Below are 24184 nucleotides of genomic sequence, written 5' to 3'. Positions count from 1 at the left end.
GCTTTATAGATGCAAATAAAAGAAACACTGACTTGGAGAATTTTAAAGGCAATTCATACACTACCTAGTCTAGGGTTACACTTTTAGATTGTATTTCTTGTTGAATATGATTGAAGTGAAAACTAAAAAGTAACACACATGAAATTGGAACCCCTCCCCAGAACTTGGTCGGCCTCCTTCTTTCCTAAGGACACTTTGATTCCAAGCTCCGACCCTCATCTTAGAATGCCTGCCCTGCCCAACTCTCCTCAGGGCCTGCTCTCTCTGTGGTTTTACTGAAGACCCACGACTCAGAAGCCACACTGGAACCACCCACAACTGCCTGGACCATCCAGATCCACACAACCCTCTGGCCAGTGACCAACAGTGTCTCTGAGAAAGTTCAGTGACGTGCCATCTGATGGACGGCAGACAGTAATGCTGTGGCTGGGTTTATCGTCAGATGACTTGTAAACCACGCATCTGAGGGGACAAACTTCACAGAAATGACTTCTCCTGCAAGCACCCCACAAATGTGAGGTTTGACACTCAGGCAACACCTGACAGAGCAGGCGCCGGGCCAGCCTACCCTGGGAGACACCAGCCACAGGGACCAGGCAATGAAATGGACAATGAGATCATATCCTTCTCACACAGGGCATGTAGACAGGAAACAGCCAAGGAACCTTCTTGCCAAGGAGCTTGGAAATAGTGGCCACGGCACCAAGCACAGTGTGGCCCAGGGAGCGGACCTGGGTCAGGTGCTACTGGGCACCATGACGCTCCTGAGCATTCCGTGTGACGCCTACTTGCCCTCTCATACCTCCACCGAAAAGTTCACACCAGGAGGGTCAGCTGGTGGTTCTCAGGAGGCTCCATCCCCAGGCACCCAGAGCCCCACTGCAGTTTTGTGTGCATCATCTCAGCACAGATGACTGACCTTTAAAGGGCCAAGCCAGTTTCCTATCATTTTTAAAACCTCAGTAGTTCTAAAGGAAAGAAACTGAGCATTTCAAATCTTTAAAGCAGACATGATTATTAGCTCAGGCCCAAACCTAACATTTTTTTAATTTAGTGAAGTTAGGCAATACATTCACACTATGCAATACAATGGAGTTTTGAAACATCATATTATAGAAGGCTATTTAATGGCATAATACTATAAACCAGTATAGAAAAGATATATACATATATGTGTGTATTTGCATGTATATGCCAACTAATATGAAATATAGATGTGTAGAAATATGAATATGCAGAGAAAAGATGAAGAAATATAAAATAGCAGTTCTAAGATGACAATGGACTTATATTTTCTTTATTCTTTCTTTTTAATTTTTACAATGAATGTTACTTACATAATCAGTGTTAAAACTGTTTTTAATAAATGAAGTCCAACTCCAGGCAAGAAAAAAAGACTACGCCACAGTTCATCTTCTACATACCCTCCCCCATCTTAATCACAATATCAGGCCTGTCACAGTCAGAAGTATAGGGACTACAGGAACGTGGATCAACAGTCAGTGATCTGAGGGATGTGTATTAACCCATTCCTCAAAGAAAAAAGTTAACATATTATTCAAGAGAAACTTAAAACTATAAAGAGACAGGCATAAAAGACTTCCACTTCTGACCAGGATAGAGCAACCTATACCACACTAGCCCTCCCACTGTAAACAAGGAGAAAGCTGGACAAAATCTATAAAGGAACTAGAATCAGACAACAGGAAGTGTACGACTGACCCTAAGAACAGTAAAGGAGAAAGGTGAGTCCTGTGCCTCTGAAGGAAGTCTCTGCACCCTGGTGCAGGGAAAGGAGCCCAACAGAACAGGTGATCTTGTTGAGCTGAGGAGACAATGGTCAGAGTTTACGGATACTAAGGGAGCTGGAATTTGCAGGCAGAGTATTGGAGAGAGAGCACCCTAAAAATTCATGTGGGTGCCCTGGAGCCTTTGAGCACTAAGCTGCACATCTGCAGGAGAGACTGGGAAAAGAATCCCCACTGTGAGGCTGAAAGCTTGAAAATGGTGTGCACTTACTCGGGACTTGGAGACAGGCAATTTCCAACCAGACATAGTTAAAGATGTCACTGAACACCCAGGGCACTCAGTAGCGATCCCAGAAAAGATATACCCTAGGGCTAAGCCAACTCTAAATAAAGTTTCAAAAGGATCACACTGATCTGCAAGTGACTTAACCGCCTGCCAAAACAAAACTCATCAATTGCTACTAGATGAAAACAAAATCCAGACAGTCAACAGGCAGCATTCACAAAGTCCTGTATCTAACTACACAATTCTAGTGGGGAAATGTGACTGATAACAAGGGAAAAGGTCAGTCCATAGAAAGAGATCCAGAAATAACACAGATGAGAAAATCAGCAGACAAGGACTTGAAAACAGTTATAAACACGTCTAAAGATTTAAAGGAAAACATGAACATAATAAACAGACATGGAAACAATAATAAGAACCAAATAACTTCTAGAGCTGAAATACCATACATAAAATAAATAACTCACAAGTTCTCAGCATATCCACTTACCTTGAAGGACGATAAAAACTATCAAAATGAAACGAGACAGACTCATTGCCCTGTTGGATAATATTAAATAGTCTAACACACATATAATTGAACTTCAAGAAAATCACAAAGATACATCAAAATCAAATTGCTGTTGCCCAAACCAGTGTGGCTCAGTAGTTGAGCGTCAACCTATGAACCAGGAAGTCATGGTTCAATTCCCGGTCAGGGCACATGCCTGGGTTGCAGACTCAATCCCCAATAGGGGGTGTGCAGGAGGTAGGGAGATCAATGCTTCTCTCTCATCATTAATGTTTCTCTTTCTCTCTCCCTCTCTGAAATCAATAAAAATATATTTTTTTAAAAGTCAAATTGCTGTAAAACCAAAGATAAAGATAAAATCTCTTAAGCTGCCATAGAAGGAAAAAATGACAGTCTGAATACAGAAAAAATAAGATAAGAATTACGATTGGCCTCTCCTTGGAACACTATAAGCCAGAAAACAGAACATCTTTCAAGTGCTAAAAGAAAACAGCTGTCAACCTAGGATCCTGCATCTAGCAAAAATATATGAAATATAAACTGAAGACATTTTATCTTAGGAAAAAAACTGAAAAAAATTTGTTGCCAGTAGATCTGCACTTCCATGAAGTTTTAGGCTGAACAAAAAACATTCCTACACGAAAACGAAGGTCTAAATAAGGAATCAAATGTGCCGAAAATTGTAAATTTGTTAATCAATATAAGATAGTTTTCTTTCTTTAGAATTTATTTATATAATAACTGTCTAAAGCAAAAATAATAACACTACTTTCAAATTACAGGGGGAAAGTTTGGGAAAGGTGGGGGAGTTATGAAATCAAACGAAGGACTTGTATGCATGCATATAAGCATAAACAATGGACGCAAAACTCTGGGGGGGGAGGGCATGTGTGGGTGTGGGGTGGGGGGGTAATAGTAAGATATGTACACATATAATACATCAATAAAAAAATATTTAAAAAAAATAATAATAAAAATAATAACACTGCATCACTGTGGGGCTTCTAATTTATATATGGAAATAAAATATATGGGAACAGCAGCATAAAGAATGTCTTAAAGTGTTTACTTTGAAAAAAGTCAAATTTTCAACAAAATTGCTTCTTATAATGTCCTTGTAAGATAAGGATGCTTCTGCGTACAGAAGTGATAACTGAGGTGTGAGCTGGCCTACATCAGCTCTCCAAAAGAAAGCTGGCTGGACTCTAGAAAGAAACGAAGTCACTGGCTGGACTGAGACAGAAGCAGGCCTTTCCCCTACTCACTGCTCACTCCCCTTTGCACTGTCAAACTTACAGAAAGAATTTCTAGCCCCAGGCTCTCTTATGGGAGATTAATTTATGTATTTTGGGGAGAAAGCTATAAAAATAAAACGCCTTTAAGGATATATATTCATGCACAAATACACATAGTAGTTTTGGAATAACTGTTTAAACTGACACAACCAACATTCTCTCTCTGGATCTAACACAGGCAAAGCACTACCCAGTGCTCCAGGACAAGGCAAAGCCATCCTCTCTAGCATCTTCTGTCCTATTTGTCCTATGAGGCTATTTGCTTCCCAAGCATTTGGGCTTGTCTCAATTGGAATAAAATCATGTCTAAAAAGCTTTAAGATAACAACTCTCCCTCCAAAGGCAAAAAAAAAAAAAAGCCCAATGGAGTCCAAAATAACAGAGAGAGAGATAGCCAAAACCAGTTTGGCTCAGTGAATAGAGCGTCAGCCTGTGGACTGAAAGGTTCCAGGTTCGATTCCGGTCAAGGGCACGTACCTTGGTTGCGGGCACATTCCCAGTGGGGGGTGTGCAGGAGGCAGCTGATCAATGTTTCTCTCTCATCGATGTTTCTAGCTCTCTATTCCTCTCCCTTCCTCTCTGTAAAAAATCAATAAAATATATTTTAAAAAAATAAATAACACAGAGACTTGAATGGATTCTGTTATCAGCCACATGCTTCAGCTTTATGAAAGCCGAGTTCTAAAAACATGCGACACCATCAGGACCAAAGAAAACACATAATATGGGACATCATAGGAAATGGCAAATTTGTCTTTTTTTGTACCTATGTCCCAGCCCTAGAATGGTGCCTTACATGTAAAAGATACTCAGTATTTCCTGAGTGAAAAAATCTAGGAATCTTGCAATGCCTGCTCGGATGGGATGTAATGAAGCTATTATTTAGTTGGAAGTTAACACTTGCAGCAGTTCAACTGAACACTTTGGTAGAATTCCACTTATTTCATGAATAAACATTTTGTACATAATAAATAACTTTTTTCCATAAACTACTTACTGCTCATTAATGCATGAAGGCTAGTAAGAACACAGGTGATGTTTTTTTATTAACCCACTAGAGCAGTGGTTCTCAACCTTTCTAATGCCATAATCCTTTAATACAGTTCCTCATGTTGTGGTGACCCCCAACCATAAAATTATTTTCGTTGCTACTTCATAACTGTAATTTTGCTACTGTTATGAATCGTAATGTAAATATCTGTGTTTTCCAATGGTCTTAGGCGACCCTGCTAGTGGTTCTCAACCTGTGGGTCGCGACACACAGGTTGAGAACCGCTGCTGTAGAGCCTAAGACCATCGAAATATAATTTTATGATTGGGGGTCACCACAACATGAGGAACTGTATGAAAGGGTTGCATTAGAAAGGTTGAGAACCACTGCACTAGAGGCCCGGTGCACAAATTTGTGCACTGGTGGGATCCCTCGGCCTGGCCTGCGGGATCAGGCCAAAACCGGCTCTCCAACATCCCCCGAGGGGTCCCGGATTGCGAGAGGGTGCAGGCCAGACCAAGGGATCCCACCGGTGCATGATCAGGGCCGGGGAGGGACGCAGGAGGTTGGCCAGCCAGGGAGGGACTGTGATAGGGTTCCAGGGCGTGTCCGGCCTGTCTTGCTCAGTCCCGATCAGCCAGACCCCAGCAGCAAGCTAACCCACCAGTCAGAGAGTCTTCCCCCTGGTAGTCAGTGCACGTCATAGCGACTGGTCAACCGGTGGACTGTGTGCCCCTGGTGGTCGTCAGTGCACGTCAGTTGAGGGGCCTTAGCATATCATTAGCATATTATGCTTTGATTGGTTGAATGGCCGACCAGACGACTGGACACTTAGCATATTAGGCTTTTATTATATACTAGAGGCCCGGTGCACAAAATTCATGCAGGGGGGTGTGTGTCCCTCAGCCCAGCTTGCACCCTCTCCAATCTGAGACCTGCTGGCTCCCAACTGCTCGCCTGCCTGCCTTCCTGATTGCCCCTAAATGCTTCTGCCTGCCAGCCTGATCACCCCCTAACCACTCACCTGCCAGCCTGATTGATGCCCAACTGCTCCCCTGCCAGCCTGATTGCCCCTAACTGCCCTCCCCTGCAGGCCTGGTCACCCCTAACTGCCCTCCCCTGCAGGCCTGGTCCCCCCCAACTGCCCTTCCCTGCAGGCCTGGTCACCCCCAACTGCCCTTCCCTGCAGGCCTGGTCACCCCCAACTGCCCTCTCCTGCAGGCCTGGGTCCCCCCCAACTGCCCTTCCCTGCAGGCCTGGTCGCCCCCAACTTCCCTCCTCTGCTGGCCTGATTGCCCCCAACTGCCCTCCCTTGCAGGCCTGGTCACCCACAACTGCCCTCCCCTGCTGGCCTGATCGCCCACAACTGCTCTCCGTTGCAGGCCTGGTCCCTCCCAACTCCCATACCCTGCTGGCCATCTTGTGGTGGCCATCTTGTATCCACATGGGGGCAGCCATCTTGTGTGTTGGAGTGACAGTCAATTTGCATATTACTCTTTTATTAGATAGGATAGAGGCCTGGTGCACGGGAGGGGGTCAGCTGGTTTGCCCTGAAGGGTGTCCTGGATCAGGGTGGGGGTTCCCTTGGGGCATGGGGTGGCCTGGGCAAGGGGCCTGTTGTGGTTTGCAGGCTGGCCATGCCCCCCGGCGACCCAAGTGGAGGCCCGGGTATCTGGGATTTATTTATCCTCTATAATTGAAACTTTGTAGCCTTGAGTGGAGCCAAGACTCCTGCTTGCTCCATGGCCGCAGCCATTTTTGTTGGGATTTATTTATCTTCTATAATTAAAACTTTGTAGCCTTGAGCGCAGGCCAGGGCAGGCAGAAAGTTTGGCTTCCTCCATCGCCGGGGAAACCCAAGCCTCCTGCTTGCTCTGTGGCTGCCGCCATTTTTGTTGGGATTTATTTATCTTCTATAATTGAAACTGTAGCCTTGAGCGCAGGCCAGGGCAGGCGGAAAGCTTGGCTTCCTCCATTGCTGGGGAAACCCAAGCCTCCTGCTCGCTCCGTGGCCGCAGCCATCTTGGTTGGGTTAATTTGCATACTTGCTCCTGATTGGCTTATGGGTGTAGCAGAGGTACAGTCAATTTGCATATTACTCTTTTATTAGATAGGAGGATATGAAACATTTTTTCTATTTTATGAGATAATGCATTTTGTTTCGAGTGAGTTTTAGTCATTACTTTGGGAAAAACAAACATCAGATGAATCATAAGACAGGAACTCACGATGTTTGCCACCTCCTTCTCATGCAGCCCTCAATTCTCAACAGTTTCACTCCCTGTGTCCTCAACAGGCCAGGCATGAGAGTTTGAACACTCCCTTCTTCTCTCTCACGTCACTTAATGACACATTCGGCAGATGTTATGACCCTTTATTTTTTCTCACTGGGCTCTATTCATTTTACAAAAGACCATCTAAACTCTCAAATTACAAACTAAAACAAACTTCACCCCATCCCAAAATACAGGACCTTGGAGAAAAAAATAAAGGATATATGTTATAAGCTTTCTCTTTCTACTCTTTTTGTTCTCTAATTGATCTAAAAAAAGATAAAGTCCACAGATTCTAACATTCTAACATCATATTCATTAAACTAGTCTATAATGAGGAAACTTTTGTCTCAAATTTAATGTAGTAGAATTTGAACTGTAATGACCTTTAGGCAAAAAAAAAAAAAAAAAATTGTAACCAATTTTCTGTTTCCCATCACTACAATTCATTGTGATATTCACAGCATAAACAGCAAGCCAACCTTAATTCCAAGGATATTATTAAGCCCTAGACTAATAAAGTCCTCATCAGGCATGCATATGGATCAGAGCCTGCTAAGCACCCTGCCAAAATACCTGAATTTTAAAATCTCAAAGAATTTTATGACTCTAATTCTTCAAGGACACAGTTAATAACTGTTGATTAAAATAGAAAAGAAAATAAACAAAAAAGAAACCCCTAGCCTGCATTATGTGACATGGGCATGAAGCTTGACTGCTCCATTGAGACATCAGCCTTCTTGGGGCCCAGGAATCTGATGAGGCATCTGGGAAGATTGGGGACTCAAGAGTGCTCACCACTGGGACAGGACAGGACTTAGTCCTTAGCTTTTCTGGGGCAGATCATTTCCTCTTCAGAGCTGGAGAGGGCTCTGGTAAGTAAACTTGGAATTTATCAAAATCCATTTATTTATTAAAATCCAAGCTTATTAAATCTAATTTTTAAATCTGAACATTATTCCTTTTAAGACTGAACAGTATCCATGTATGGATGGGCCGCATTTTATTCATTCATCCATTGATGGGCACTTGGGCAAGTGCCTTCCTCTTTTCCAGAAGATAAACCAGTCCAAATACTTGCAAGCTTTCATGTGCACAAGAAGCTCATGCAATTCAGGCACACAGGTCCTCCTCCCACCCAATTTCAGATCAGTAGGCTATTTCTGAACACAGAATCAGGAAAAGGAGAACCACATACACATGGTGGGCTCCTATAATCATCTTTCTCCACCCTGGAGAGGTATCACTCATTTAAATTGTTGGGTGTTTGTTTGGTTTTTGGGGTTTTTTTGTGCCCCGACACTGTTCCAAGTACTGGGTTATAATAATGACAAGACCAAGTGCCTGTCCTCATGTAACTTTATCGAAACTGAAACCAGGACCCCTTCCTTGATAGGTAAACAGCTCTGACAGAGCTCTCCTGGGGTAAGCAGAAACCAGCCAACATCTGATTTAGCACTTCTCCTTCATTATCCCTGTTTATGACTCATTCATTCTGTAATAATTATTTTCCATGCAGCATTTACACCTCTTTTTGAACAGTTTTCTCGTTTTCATCTCTCTAGTCATCAGAACTTGAGCCTATAGGAGCCTCTTTCACTCAAACAGAAAAGGAGCAATTTGCCAACCATATGCCAGGCACCACACTTGGTATTTTTACCTAAATTATTTCATATGATTGTTGCATCACCTGGAGGAGCAGGTATTCATCTCCCTGTCTTACAGATGAAGACAGTGATGTGTGAAGAAGTTCAGAAACAAGCCTAAGTTAGAAAACAGCAAAGTGAGGACCATGTGCAAGACCCAGTCTCTGTACAAGGCTGCCTGTCATTTACCAATTCTAAAAGTCCCTAAAAGAATCCTCAGAGTAAAGCCCCAACGGGAACAGAGGGAAGGCTAAGGGTTAGTACTGACACATACCTGGTGAGCACAGCGCCTTGGAGGTGGACTGGGGATTTCGACCTTGGTCCAAGTGTCCTTCCTGATGTTGTAGATATAGAGCTCATTATATAAAAACGTCTGTAGGAAGGAAGAGTAACTTTACTGACATGAATAATGCTTCCATGAAAGTGACAGTAAGTCGAAAGAAGGATCTATCGCTAGCCTGCCCTGGAAAATGTGTTTCCTAAGCAATGTAAATCTTATCAATACAGAGCTGGTGCAGCAGGTCCCCTGGATCCTTTGTGATGATGACACAAAGTAAAAGACCATCTGTCCACCATGCAGGGAAGGTGAACTTCATGCTTTTGTAACTGTTTCACACACAACTCTGAAACACCAGTCTATCTGGACTGTTTAAAAATAAAAATTAGATCTAAAACTGATCAGTACTTTTCTAATTCAAAACAACTTTGGAAACCCATCATGGGGAAGAACAACATGGACAATCAATCTGAATGAGTAGAATGCTGGTCAACCTCAAGGCAGTAACAAGAGTGACCCTAAAGGTCACTAAAGGATGCTGATAGCTTGTCAAGGACATCACATGCCAGTCCTGACAGCTCAGGAGGCAGGACACGTGGGAGGGGAGTTAAAGGACCAATGAGTATTTGATATCACTGTTTTAAATAAATTTTACTCCAAATGAGTGAGACCCATGGAAATTTGCAAAAGAAAGAAAAAAATATATACTTTACTTTTTGGCCATTGAAATATTCACCTCCGAAAAGGATTAATTCATCTTTCTCAGGATGAGCAGAGAGAGAGGCATTTAACCTGCAAGAGACAAAACCAGCAGATCAACACAAAGCCACATCATTTGATGCCCAATCTGAGACTGTTCTCTTTTCCATCAGAGTGCTTCATCAGAGATAAGTCTTTTCTAACTTCTGTGAAAGAGGAGCCTACAGTTGAGAACAGAACCAAGGTACCACCCTTAAAAGTAGTCTCATCCATGATACTAATACCCAGGCTCCCTGTCCCAGGAGAGCTGGACCTGCGCTACTCACACAGCATCTGGCTAACATCATCAGGTAGTGACAAATCTAGGTATTCCTACTTATGTGCCAAATTTCCCAGAACTGTCCAATTTTAAGGGTCTATCCTCTTAATTCACAATCAAAACTGCTCTTAAAAGTCCAGTATTTAGGCATTTCAATATATATCCCAGACATCTTCCATCTAGAAAAAAAATGGTAAATAATTTTCTACTTATTTTACACGAGGACAAAGGAATAGCTATAAGGAAATCATACACACATTCTGACCATTTCAGTGAAAAGTAATTGAAGTTATGGTGAATGAGAAGGTCAGTGACTGGAAAATGCCTTTCCTTCAAAATTCCCTTGAGTGGTATACCCAAGATGAATCCTATCACACTAATGCCAAAAGATGCTTCTCAGGGAGAAAAAAAAAGTTTCAAGGTCAATTAAGTTGGGAAATCTGAAAACTCCATTTTTCTCTTGGGGATTTATTGTATACAGAAACATCTTACAGGCTGAGAAATTCTGCAGTAAAGAAACCAGTGTTAAAACAGTGCAGCTGCTATGGCACACAGTCTCTCAAAAGTTAAACAGACTTTTCCACTCCCAGGTATGTAGTCAAGAAAACTGAAAACAGTAACGTTCATTACAGCCTTATACGCAATAGCCCCAAAGTGGAAACAACCCAAGCGTCCATCAATGGATGAATGAATAAAATGCGGCCCATACATACATGGATACTGTTCAATCTTAAAAGGAATAATGTTCAGCTTCATGATACAACATGGACAAACCTTGAGGACTTTATGCTAAGTGAAAAAAAACAGTCACAAAAGGACAGATATTGTATCACTCCACTTATATGAAATATTTAGAACAGGCAAATCAGAGGAAAAGAAAGTAGGATAGAGGTCACCAGGAACTAGGAGAGCAACTGCTTAATCGGTATAGAGCTATTGGGACGATGAATATTTTTGGAAATATATGGTGGTGACAGTTGCATAGCATTGTGAATGTAAGTAATTCCACAGAATTGTCCCTTTAAAAATGGCTAAAGTGGCAAATTCTATGTTATATATATTTTATCACAAAAAAAAATTTTCAAAAAAAGAAAACCAGTTGCCTATAGTTCTTTGACCACAAATCTTTTTTTTCACTTACCACATTAATTTTCTGTGGAAAAGTAACAAACACACTTGGGAGACAATTCAATTTAGGCACAGAGTACCGAAGTGTCACTGCTGTCCATGCCTGTCTACGCCCACCTTCTCCGAGTCACAGACACACTAGAGCAGCGGTCGCCAACCTTTCAGACCTCATGGACGTGGTCCGCAGAACACCGGTTGGTGACCGCTGCACTGGAGCACGCTGAAGCACTGAGGAAGCTGTGCACCATATCCTTAATTTCCCATTAAATTACATCTCAGCCAATACTTGGGAGATATACACACTGACAAAACTTGGTCATTTTCATGGTTTTGTTACCATAAAATATGATGGAGAGGTAGGAGGTGAGAAGTGACTAAGATTACCACCTAAAAGGTCTTCATCTCCTACCTCAGCTCCATCAACTGTAAGGGAGCATGCCCAGCTGACCCAGGGAATCACCCACCTTTCAAACTATATCCTGACATTAAACCTGGCTTTTGGGGCAACATTACTTTAGAAAAGTTCTAAAATGTCACCCAAAAATAATCACAAGTGGCTTCCCTCAGGGATGCTGTACATATGAAGCCTTAAAGATCTCAAGGATTTATTTACTTCAACAATTCAAATGAAAAAGTACATCTTACCACAAGTGGAACTTGTTTGGCCCCAACGATACCATGCTGAACAAAGGGGGAAAGAGAATAGATTCCTAATGAAACTTATTAAATGAAGAACAGGAAGGACTTGCACCTCTGGGAGCTGCTGTGTCCGGTTGTTTGGCTCAGGGGCTAATCAAGTCGCCAACCCCAGCCCTCTAACAGGTGATAATTAAATCTGGGTCCCAGGTCATCGGAAATAGGTGGCAGAGCCTTCACCTGCACCTCACTGAAGTGAAGGCCGCACTATAACCACCTCCCTTCCTCAAGTGCTGGACCCCAGGCCTCCATTCAGGCTGACAACAGCTCTAGGGAGACTAATCTGAGGGCAAATGAAGCAAATCCTTTCTCAGCCAAACAGTCCCAGGTGCTTGTGAAGTTAACATGCCTCCCCTTCTCTGAAGGACAGGTATCTATCTCATTATCAGGGTCACTTGGCCTCTAACTCAGTGCATTCTGTGTCATGCCTCTGCACTGTTGGCACATACAAAAATCACACAGCCCAAAACCAAATTCTAAAGCAACTGGAATTCAGAAGACAAGAACTGACGCAGAGGAGGAGTAAGAAGTCAGATGAAAACCAAAGCCTGCTCATTTCCGCTCCTCCCACAAGTGTTTGAAATCCTACAAAAAATTTTGAAATTTTCACATAATTTACAAATTAATTTAAAATGGCTTATACACAATTTATATTTAATAATCACATTTTTCACTAGAATTTAAAAGCAATATAAATGAACACAGCTAAAAGCTTTTGTGATTTTAAATTTTCCACCCATGATAGGAAATTTTAGAATATCTTAAGAACCAAAGAAAAGCTCATTAGGACAACACTTCAGTCCACAAATTGTTACCAGTTGGTGAGCTTTCAAACCTGGCACAATTTCCCAAGTAAGCAGGCTGAGACCTCAATTGTCCCATGTTTCTGCATGACGGGAGCTGAAGAGCCTCATGCCATTCTTCAGAAGAAGTGAAAAATGTTTTGTGAGAGCTAATCAGAACAGGTTTTAATGACGAAAATGTCTCAAGTACCTGGCTGTTTATGATAACATGCTGCCTATATAAAGCGGTTTTCCAATTTATACAAGAAAACTCAGAAGCTATAATGAAGAGTCTTGCTCACTTACCTTGGTGAAGGTGGAGAGCAGGGCGTCTCCACAATCTGAGTCTTTTTGGCATCTAGTGTCTGGAAATGGGCTATGAGAGCTTCAAGGTCTTCCTAAAGGCAGACAAGCAATCACATGTAAGACATTTTCTTAAACCCTACTATGGGGTCAGAGGCCTGGGTCGGTTTTCCCACTGTCCATAGACTTACAGGTAGTTTTCTTGGAAATGTGGATGCTTGCACATATCACCTAGTTCCAAACCCTCACACTCCCCACGAAGGGCCTGCCACTTAGACAAGCCCACCCAGAGTTCACACCGCCATCTTCAACCACCTCTCAGAAACCCAACCCTGAGCACCCCACCAGCCTGCTTTGCTGTCTGCACAGATGTGTCTGATATAAGAATTCTTGCTCATTTATTTTTAATTTTCTGTTTCCATTTCCCTCCCACCAAAACAGTAAGAGCTCCAAGCAAGCAAGACTTGTCAGTCAGCTTAAACCAGAGCCTACATCTGCGGGCTTGGCAACTATGGGCTGCAGCCACTCTGTGTAAGAGGGCCTCTATTTTACATCTTTAATTCTTGTTTATATCTATTAGCACAGAGTAAAGCTGGTTTCTGTATACAGCCATACTTTAGAGATATTGCGGGTTCAGTTTCAGGCCACACAATAAAGCAGTGGTTCTCAACCTTTCTAATGCCGCGACCCTTTTAATACAGTTCCTCATGTTGTGGTGACCCCCAACCATAAAATTATTTTCGTTGCTACTTCAAAACTGTTATTTTGCTACTGTTATGAATCGTAATGTAAATACCTGTGTTTTCCGATGGTCTTAGGTTCTACAGCAGCGGTTCTCAACCTGTGCGTCGCGACATTAGAAAGGAAATGTGAATGCTAGCAGGGTCGCCTAAGACCATTGGAAAACACAGATATTTACATTACGATTCATAACAGTAGCAAAATTACAGTTATGAAGTAGCAATGAAAATAATTTTATGGTTGGGGGTCACCACAACATGAGGAACTGTATTAAAGGGTTGCAGCATTAGAAAGGTTGAGAACCACTGCTATTGCAACAAAGAAAGTCGTAATCTTTTTGCAGGTGGAGGGTCTTACCTTTAATTTGTAAAAACACAACATCTGTGAAGCGCAATAACATACAATAAAACAAGGTATGCCTGTATGTCTTTCACATACACACAGAATCTATGGACAATGTTAAGTGAGGATTTGCTATGTTGTTTTCATTTTTCAACCCCACCTAAGTGTTATCATACTGTATATTCTCTTGCAACTTGCTCTTTTGCTAAATAGTTTGATACACTGAATCCACTCACTTTCATTGTGGCAGACATAGCACACCATCACATCTTCTCTACCCAGCCTGTTGAATGAACATCTGGGTCAATCCATTTTTTTGTTTATATAAACAACTAGAGGCCCGGTGCACGAAATTCATGCATGGGAGGGGGGCGTCCCTCAGCCTGGCCTGCACCATCTCGCAATCCAGGACCCCTTGGAAGATGTCCAACTGCCATACAATATGATCCCGCAGGGATCTTTGCTGAGGACATTTCAACGTAGAAAATGACTTGGCTCTGAACATGTCAGGGATCTGCAGGATTGGGCCTAAACTGGCAGTTGGATATCCCTTTCGCAATCCAGGACTGCTGGCTCCTAACCACTTGCTTGCTTGCCTACCTGCCTGCCTGATCGCCCCTAACCACTCGCCTGCCTGCCTGTCTGCCTGATCACCCCTAACTGCTCGCCTGCCTGATCAGCCCTAGCCTCCTCTGCCTGCCTGATGCCCCTAACTGCTCACCTGCCTGCCTGATTGCCCCTAACTGACTCTGCCTCAGCCCCCACCACTGCCACCTCATCCGAAAGGATGTTTGGAATGATGTCTGGAAGGTCATTCGGCTGTCCGGTCTAATTAGCATATTACACTTTTATTATTATAGATACTACTATGGCCATTCCTGTGTTTGTGTAGTTGGGGGAAGTTTTTCCAAGGGAAACCTTTGAGTGTGTAATTACTAGGCTGTAGCTTCCCCTTGTCTAGATATTGACAAAGTAGGTCCATAGTGGCTCTGCCAATTTTCACCCTCTCAGCAGTCTATGGAAGCATCCATTATCCTGCTACTTCTATGTGGGTAGTTTACCTAACGGCTGTCCTGTTGACCAACATGTCCCTAATGCCAAACATGCTGCATTAGGTACTCAAGGCAAATTACTGAATGACTGGAATTTTACAGAAAGACCTGAAAGGAGAAGGGACTATTGGAGTCACAATTAGTTCAGAGCTCCTGATCTAGTGTCATTCACCTCAGAAAGTATCTTCCTTAAAGCGGATAAGGTGGGAGGAAGGAGTGGCTGGAATGAGGAGCAGCAGGTGTGGAGGGAGAGCTGCTTTATGAGTTTTGGTGCAAACTGGCACTATCGCCCACCATTATGCAATGAGGACAGGCATCTCCACCGGTGTGTCTGGTTGAGAGCTACTCATTAAGAGCACAGGCTCTGCCTTCTGGAGACCCATTTCAGACTCCCTCTTGCCACTTCACAGCTGTGTGACCCAGAGCGGTGCATTCTGATTTCCTGTCAGATGGGGGTGCCAAAGCTACCCAATTCATTTGGTTGTGAGGATTAAAATCCGGAGAGCACAGTGCCTGGCCCACAGCCAACACTCATGAACCATTATAAGTTGCTCCAGGTTAGGGAGCCGGAGAACCACAGTCAACAGAAAGCAGAACGCTCCACTCTGAGCTCAGCCCTGTTCCATTGGCAAACCCCAGCTGAGAGAAGTGAGAGTGAGAGAGAAGGGAAAGCAGAGAAAGTGAGAGGGGAAGAGGGACTGAGAAAGAAGAAAGTGGTGGTTGCCCGTCAACCGTTACGGAATGCCCGAGTTTCACTTACTCCGCGGACGTTCCTTGCTCAGGGTTGCTGTGAGAATTACTTTTTTAAAGACGAGGCGTGAGGCTCAGAAGTTAAGCCTTTGCCTCCCCCCCGCCCCATCACGCCCCTGGCAGAGGCGGCGGCGCCGCCGGATCCTCCCACACTAACAACCCGCCCCTCCAGCTCCCAGCCGAGGGAAACCCGGCAACGCCAGCGACACAGGACGGAGGAAGCCAGCGGACGAGAGCAAGGCAGCCAGCGCGGAGGAGCAGCGCGCACGAGGGCCCGTCCCGCCGGCCCCGCTCACCTCCTCCTTCCGTGAGCGCTTGGACACCTTCTTCTCCATTTTGGCGGCCGTCTTCTCCGCCCCGCGGCCCTTCTTCTCTTTCTTGCCCTTCTTGCCCATCGTGCCGGTCCGAGGCGGCCACGGGCCACCGAGGCTGGTAGCAGGTGGCGCGCGGCGCGCCGGAAGTACGTTTCGTGGGCCGGCGCGCGGAAGTGCGTCACTTCCGGGAATGCGGGCTGGGGCGCCTCGGCTTTATTTCACCGCAATCTATGGAAATGAGCAGGAGGGCCTCTTGCAGGGCTGGCTCCGCCCCGAAGTACCGGGCTGCGCCGGGTGCCTTCAGCTCTGCGTCCTTCACTGTCACTGCCTGCGGGTCGCTGCAGTTGTCGTTTTCGGTGCGACCCAGACTGGCCTTGAAGGCTGGCTTCGAAGTTGACTCCATCTGGGCAAATTGCTTAGCCCTGTTTAGAATGACCCAATTGGTGACTTGTCAGGAAGCGACATTTCTTCTACCTGGGACCCTTTTGGAAATGAGATGATTGTTGTGGCTTCAACCCCAGAAAGCTGTGCTTACAAGAATTTACAGACCCTAAGTGAAGACAATCCTTTTTCCCAAACAAAACGCCCCTGTACTGTTAGGTGCTGAGGATATTTTGCTCATCAATAAAAATACAACCCTGCCCTAGTCGGTTTGACTTAGTGGATACAGCGTTGGACTGCAGACTGAAGAGTCCCAGGTTCGATTCCTGGTCAGGGCACATGCCAGGGTTGCCATCCCCAGTAGGGGGCTTGCAGGAGGCAGCCAATCAATGATTCTCTCTCATCATTGATGTTTCTCTCTCTCACTCTCTCTCTCTCTCCTTCCCTCTCCCAAATCAATAAAAATTTTTTTTTAATTTCTTTATTGATTAAGGTGTCACATATTTGTCCTCATCCCCCCATTCCCATCCCACACCCCTCCCCACGGATGCCCCAACCCCCTGTTGAAATTAGCCATTGGTTAGGCTCATATGCATGCACACACAAGTCCTTTGGTTGATCTCTCCCCCCTCCCTCCACCCTCCCCTATCCTCCCTCTGAGGCCCGATAGTCTGATCGATGCCTCCTAATAAAAATATATTTTAAAAGAAAGAAAAATACAACCCTGCCATTCCGCTTTCTAGATGACTTTCCTCAAATGTCCTGTGTTAGAGGACTTGTTTCTTCATTGGTAGAGCAGGACTAATCACACCTCCCCTCCAAGGGTAGTTAGTTTATCAAGCCTGAGGAACTAGAACTACCCCCTAGGCAACTTTAGTATTTTACTCAAGGCCTATATAATAAAAGCCTTATATGCTAAGTGTCTGGTTGTCCAGTCTGCCGTTCAACCAAAGCGTAATATGCTAATGATATGCTAAAGCCACTCAACTGCTCGCTATGATGTGCACTGACCACCAGGGGGCAGTTGATTGGTCGCTATGACATGCACTGACCACCAGGGGACAGACGCTCTGACCCGTAGGTTAGCTTGCTGCTGGGGCCTGAGCAAGATGAGCCGGACACGCCCTGGAGCCCTCCCCAGCTGGCCAACCTCCCGCATCCCTCCCCGGCCCTGATTGTGCACCGGTGGGGTCCCTTGGCCTGGCCTGTGCCCTCTCACAATCCAGGACCCCTCGGGGGATGTCAGAGAGCCGGTTTCGGCCTGATCCCACAGGACAGGCTGAGGGACCCCACTGGTGCACAAATTTGTGCACCAGGCCTCTAGTAATGTAATAACCACTTGTAGGACATGGAATGCTACGGTTTGGACAGAGCAGCATGATCATGCTTATCATTACTAATCAAAGAAATTGGACAAATTAAGGAAAATCACAAGCAAACATTTGGCAAAGGGAAAGCATAAACCAGGAAGTGATCTACTTTCTTAAAAAGAAAAAGTACTGTAGATCTAATCAATTTGCTAATCTCTGATCAGTCAAGGAGGAATGCTTTTCCAAACAACTCCAATCCTTGTCCAGAAACCTAGTTATTTAATAAGAAAATGAAATTTGGGGAAATTATGAGAAGAAAAGGTAGAATAGGATTCTGGCTGCCACTATCTCCAGCACTGCCTGTTAGAGAATAAAAGAACACCTGTGATGATAGAAAAATAAAAACATTTGGAAGCTGATCAAGATGCTGCTGCAGAACTTCACAGAAAGCTGGATTGTCAGTCTCAGACATAATCATTTTTGACAATGGGCTACAAAAGGCCATATCCTCACTATTGCCGTGTGGAAATCATTACTTTCCCTCTAGTGCAGTATGACTTTAAGAACATGCCTAATCCTTTTATGCTTTTCTAAGAATATTAAGTAACCTTGAGGCAATGCACTTGAAGCAAGATGGCCCTTCAGTCACAGCACATCTGTCTGCAGTACGTTACAGCAGTCCCCTCTTAAGGGCTGCAAAAGGGGACCACATTCCCTATTAAAGATTTAGAAAGATCCGGTAGATGCAGTGCTTAATACTTTTATTATCCAAAAAATCTTAAAGCTGAATTGGAAGGCTCTTGGATTATGTGTCATAGTGATTTACGGATAAGGTTGAAATTCTCATTACTGAGAAAGAAAGAGAATAGAACATATGAAATGAGATCAGAATCCTAAAATAGTAAAAAGATTAAGTACAGGGAACTATTTTAGTGAAATTCATATTTTTGAAACCTTAATGGATTATCTTAAATCTAGTAATATATCAACTTTCAGGTGTACTTTGGTGGAGTCAGATGCCCTCTGCTGTCTTCAAGTTGAAATCCGGAAGAGAGAAAAATAATAATAATAGACCCAACTTCTAAATTACCATCACCACCAGTATTCAGAGTAATTGGAAAGTTCTCTCAAGTGTGGTATAGGTGAGGTGGTTCTTTGCACATTTCCCATACAGAGGGTAAGAATAATAAATCTGCCTACCTACTACACAGACTTCTTGGGAGACTCAAGTGAAAATATAAGAAAGCTTAGAAAAATTAAAAGCAAAATGCAAATTTAAGAGATTTTATGTGCTGCAAAATGAGGTCATGATTTGAACTGGCTGACAATCATTTCATTAACTGGATACTACAACGTGTGGACACTGTACTAGGTCACCTGGGATACAAAACAGAAGACCAGCCACCAGCTCCAAGGTTTTGTTCTAATAAGAAAAACATGATGTTCCTCAAAAGCATTGTGAAATGAAGCAAGGAATAAGGAAGGAAGAATAGAAGGAGGGAGGTGGGAAAGGGTGAAAAAGAAAGGAAAAAGAAGGGAGACAGTGAAGTCAAAGGAAGGGAATGAAATAAAAATCAGTTTCATACGTTTTGTCCAGTTTTCTAGTTGTCTGAGGGAAAGGATAAGTTCAGTCTCATTGCTCCAGTGTGGCTAAGAGCAAAATTCTCTCCTCTTTGCGATTAAAGAATACTGCCTTATGTCCAACTATTTTGAGATATTTTTGTTATTTATTTATAATTTAATGCATTAATTTAAGGTATCTAAGAGTTTAGTGCTCTCAATTTCCCTTTAAATACTGCTTCAGCTGCACCCCCCAATTTTTAATATGTCACATTTTGATTTTCATTCAGTTCAGGGCACTTCCTCTTTTGATTTCTTCTTAGACCCCTGGGTTACTTAGAAGTGTGTTATTTAGTTTCCATATAGTTGAAGATTTTCTAAAGATCTTTCTAAAAGGTAATTTTTTTCTGTTTTTACGACCTTATCTTCATCTTTATTATCCTACAATTTCACTAAGACATATTTAGTTAGTTAGTTAGTTGTTGTTAATCCTCACCCGAGGATATTTTTCCATTGATTTTTTAGGGAGAGTGGAAGAGAGAGGGAAAGACAGAGAGAAATATTGATGTGAGAGAAACACATTGATTGGTTGCCTCCTGCATGCGCCCTTTAAGACTGTCAGAGCTGAGGTCAAATGTGGCAACATGTGCTCATGCCCCGAAGCAAAAGCCATCTCAGAGCCCAGTTTCTACCCAATTTCTGTTTCTACTGTCTTTTAGGTTCTGATTTGGTTATTCTTTACCCCTTGTTAGCTCTCTGATGTCTTTAAGAAGACGCTTTCAACATTTGTTCAACATTCTTTTAGTTATTTTGAGTGGGAGGAGTCGTCCAAACAACCTAACATCACTTGAAATGCAGCATTGCTTCATTTTTACAACGGTGTCTTTCAGTGTGTCATTAATATAGACTGATTTTTAAAATTTGGAAAACACAGACAAGAATAATGAAGGAAACCTCAAAGTCACCCATGGTCTCCTGTCACCCACACAACTAAGCATCTGGGGGAATTTCCTGCTGACTGATATTAAGCAAAGATCTGTGTGAAAGCCTCACTCATCTGCGTAGCTCACGTGGACAGGGCTGCTTTCATTCTTTCTTTTTTTAATTTTTAATTTTTAATTTAAGAGAGAGAGAGAGAGAGACTTGCTGCTCCACCCATTCATACGTTCATTGGCTGACTCTGTATGTGTCCTGTCCAGGGATCAAGCCCAAAACTTTGGCCTATCAGAATGACGCTCTAACCAACTCACCTGCCTGGCCCAGGTGGGCCTCATTTATTCTTGATCTTTCCCTCTCTTCTTTATCTCCAGATCTCAGGGGCATCCCAGGAAGATCAAAGACATTTTGTAAACCATCAGATGCAAAAACTGGGGAGACGGGAACACCAAAGCCTAGACAATAGTACCGAAAATGAAACAAAAGACAGAAACCATGCTGGATATGCTAACTGCAAACTAGGAACCCCCTTTAACATCATAGGGCCCACAGTGAATCAGGGGACAGGTTGAAATGAAGCCACAGACCTTGCAGGTCACCCATATGAGCCTGCAGGCTCACATCTGTCCTGGTTAGTGTGTTCCCTAAGCCCAGCCAAACACAGTCCAAAATCAGGGCTCCTTCCTGCGAAGGTCAGAGACACCAAACTAGAGAATACACAGTATGCAAAACAATGCAAATCTGCCCCTAATCTGAAGTTGGTTGTTTAAAAAAAAAAAAACTCCTTGATAAATTGTTGAAGATGATGATTCTAAAGTTAAGTCAATTTTTTAAATCCTTATAATATCTATTTGAACATCTGGCTCTTTAATTCTGCCAGACCCAGGGACCAGCCCAATCATCTCATAGTCAGCAACTTACTAGTGTGCTTAGTGTTCTTGCACTGAGTAGCCCCATACGTTCTAGCCACCTCACTGTGAAAATAGATCGCACCCACTAAAACGGAATTCTCCAGAAGGGAGTTTCTCTCACTGTTCATCCCTGCGGTTCTGATCTCAGGCCACCTGGAGGAGACCAGGTGTTAATATTTCACGGAATTACTAGTATAGTTCTGAAACCTACATTATTGGTACAGAGCTAACCACATCCTCCTATTCTTGGCCATATTAGAGAGTGACATAATTAATATAAAACATGAGAAATCAACAAAGACTTCTACATCAGAATCTGAAGCCTGGAATGTTGTAAGAGGCACTCGGAAACTAAATTGGGCCCTAGCTACTTTGGCTCAGTGGATAGAGTGTCAGCCCATGGACTGAAGGGTCACGGGTTTGATTCCAGTTAAGGGCACATGCCCAGGTTGATCCCCAGTGGGGTGTGTGCAGGAAGCAGCCAATCAGTGATTCTCTCTCATCATTGATGTTTCTATCTCTCTCTCCCTCTCCTTTCCTTTCTGAAATCAATAAAAATATATTTTTAAAAAAGAGAAAGAAACTGGAGAATTGATTTGCACAGTATTTCAAAGACATTCCAGGAATAATATATTCATGTTATATGATTTCTAAGTCAATATTTTCCAATTAATAGCATTTCCTCCAGTGGTCATGAGAATACTCTACAAACTTATTGCATTTTAATTATCCATGTGCTATATCTCTCTTTCACTAGATTCTAATCTCTCAGGACTGATTTTCTTTTCTAAATCACCCAAGGATATGTGTGTGGTTTTTAAATTGATTTTTAGAGATGGAGAGAGAGAGAGAGAGAGAGAGAGAGAGAGAAACATTGATGTGAGGGAGAAACAGCAATCGGCGGCCTCCTGTACTCTAGGGCAGTGGTCGGCAAACCGCGGCTCGCGAGCCTCATGCGGCTCTTTGGCCCCTTGAGTGTGGCTCTTCCACAAAATACCACATGTGGGCGCGCACGTACAGTGCGATTGAAACTTCATGGCCCATGCGCAGAAGTCGTTTTTCGGCCTGGGCGAGTCTATTTTGAAGAAGTGGCATTAGAACACTCAAGGGGCCAAAGAGCCACATGTGGCTCGCAAGCCGCGGTTTGCCGACCGCTGCTCTAGGGGATGGACCGGGCATCAAACTTGCAAACTAGGTATGTGCCCTGACTGGGAATCGAACCCACAACCTCTTGGTATTCGGGATGACACTTCAACCAACTGAGCCACCTGGCCAGGGCAACAGCCCTCAGACCTTATCTTATTCAATTTTGTATCACTAGAACATAATGTTGCACTGTTTGTTAAATGTTATTAAATTATGAGTAAATGGTGACTTAATTAGGTCCCCAAAGACTCACAAAGCAGTGCAGGGAACATTTGTTTAGCATGATCAGAAGAATATTTTAGTTGGTCAAATATTTTATTTAATTTATTTTTTAAAATTATATTTTTAATGATTTTAGAGAGGAAGGGAGAGGGAGAGAGAGATAGAAACATCAATGATGAGAGAGAATCATTGACTGGCTGCCTCCTGCATGCCCCCCACTTGGGGGTGAGCCTACAACCTGGGCATGTTCCCTTGACCAGAATCGAACTGGGGACCCTTGAGTCTGCAGGCCAATGCTCTATCCACTGAGCCAAACCGGCTAGTTGGTCAACTATTTTAGCTAATATAATATACTATGCACAGATAATTCATTCCAAATGTCTGAGACTTTCACACAGGTGAGACAAAATGAATATTTAGAAAGATCTAGCAGAGGAACATAGAACTGATGAATAAATTTAGTTGATAGAATGATGCAGTTCTGATGCAATTTAGATAAGAGGCAAATCCTGACTTCTCTACTAATGGATTTTGCAGGTTAGATAGTCTCATTGCAAACCCTTAATTCTGATCCTTAATGAAAGATGAAACAGAGGGCCGGAGACCATGGGATACCAGGACACAGGCTTTATTGGCGATCACCCTGCCGGCCGCCTTCCAGAGGGGAAAGGGAGAGAGAGAGAGAGAGAGAGAGTGCCGGGGTGAGAGTGCCTTTTAAGGGGAGGAAAAGAGGGGACGGGGCTTAGGGCACTCAGCACATGCTGATTGGTGGTTTCATGTAAGGTACTTGGTTAGGGGCCTAGGGAATTAGGAATCGGGGGCTTAGGGTATATGGCAGGTGCTGATTGGTGGTTCAATGTACAGTCCATATAAGGTGTTCAGGAATGTCCGGCTGCAGGTGGAGTTTACATCATACTCCGTCCATCAGTTGGGGAAGGGAGGATCTATCACTTAACATCCTTAACCTCAGGCCGCGCCCCCCACCCTGCAGGGCTTGATGGGGGGTGGGAGGGGAGAGGGGGGAAGACCTCAGGTCGAGCCTCCCATCTGGCGGGGCTTGACCAGGGACCTCAAAGCGTGCTCCCACCCAGGCCCAGGCCTGGGGACCTCAGGCCACGCCCCACTTCCTTCCTTCTCCCCTCCCTCCCTTTGTCCCTCCCTCCTCTCCACTTTCCTTTCTCCCGCCCTCCCTTTTTATTTTTTGCCCTAACCTGAGAAGGAAAGACTGGGTGGGCAGAGGAAATTTGCAGCTGTGGGCCCTGAAAACACTGCCAGTGCTGAGAGCAAACACACAAAGCAGGTTACTCCAGGGAACGGGTGGAAGCTGATCCATGGCCAAATCGTGACACCTGTAACATTGCTGTCAGGTTGTGTGAGGCCCTTGTGCTCCTTTTCTGCTGCCTAGACCCTCCCATGTGAGCCCCCACTTTGGTCCTTAATGTCCCCTCAGTAGGTCTCCGATGTCTCAGTCTCTCAAATACCCCCTCTCTACAAAGAGACAGATAACTAATGACGTTATAAGTGATGTCGATTGCTCCACCTCATGTGTCATCATAGAAATGCAA

General features: G+C 43.8%; 1 protein-coding gene across 3 annotated transcripts in view; it reads right to left on the bottom strand.

Annotated features, from left to right (window-relative positions):
* The window catches only part of KLHDC4 (kelch domain containing 4), a 55908-nt gene extending 39620 nt beyond the window's left edge, over positions 1–16288 (bottom strand). For all 3 annotated transcript variants that reach the window (XM_008139740.3, XM_028142945.2, XM_054710591.1), the window contains exons 1-4: positions 16136–16288; positions 12958–13049; positions 9741–9819; positions 9025–9123 (exon numbers count right to left, since the gene is read on the bottom strand). In XM_008139740.3, the coding sequence (XP_008137962.2) occupies positions 9025–9123; positions 9741–9819; positions 12958–13049; positions 16136–16234 (369 nt within the window). In that variant the 5' untranslated portion in view covers positions 16235–16288. The remainder of the gene's footprint in view (positions 1–9024; positions 9124–9740; positions 9820–12957; positions 13050–16135) is intronic.
* Positions 16289–24184: the final 7896 nt, after the last annotated feature.

This window comes from Eptesicus fuscus, chromosome 21, assembly GCF_027574615.1.
Source record: "Eptesicus fuscus isolate TK198812 chromosome 21, DD_ASM_mEF_20220401, whole genome shotgun sequence".
Classification (NCBI taxonomy): domain Eukaryota; kingdom Metazoa; phylum Chordata; class Mammalia; order Chiroptera; family Vespertilionidae; genus Eptesicus; species Eptesicus fuscus.
This window is presented reverse-complemented; position numbering and strand designations above follow the sequence as displayed.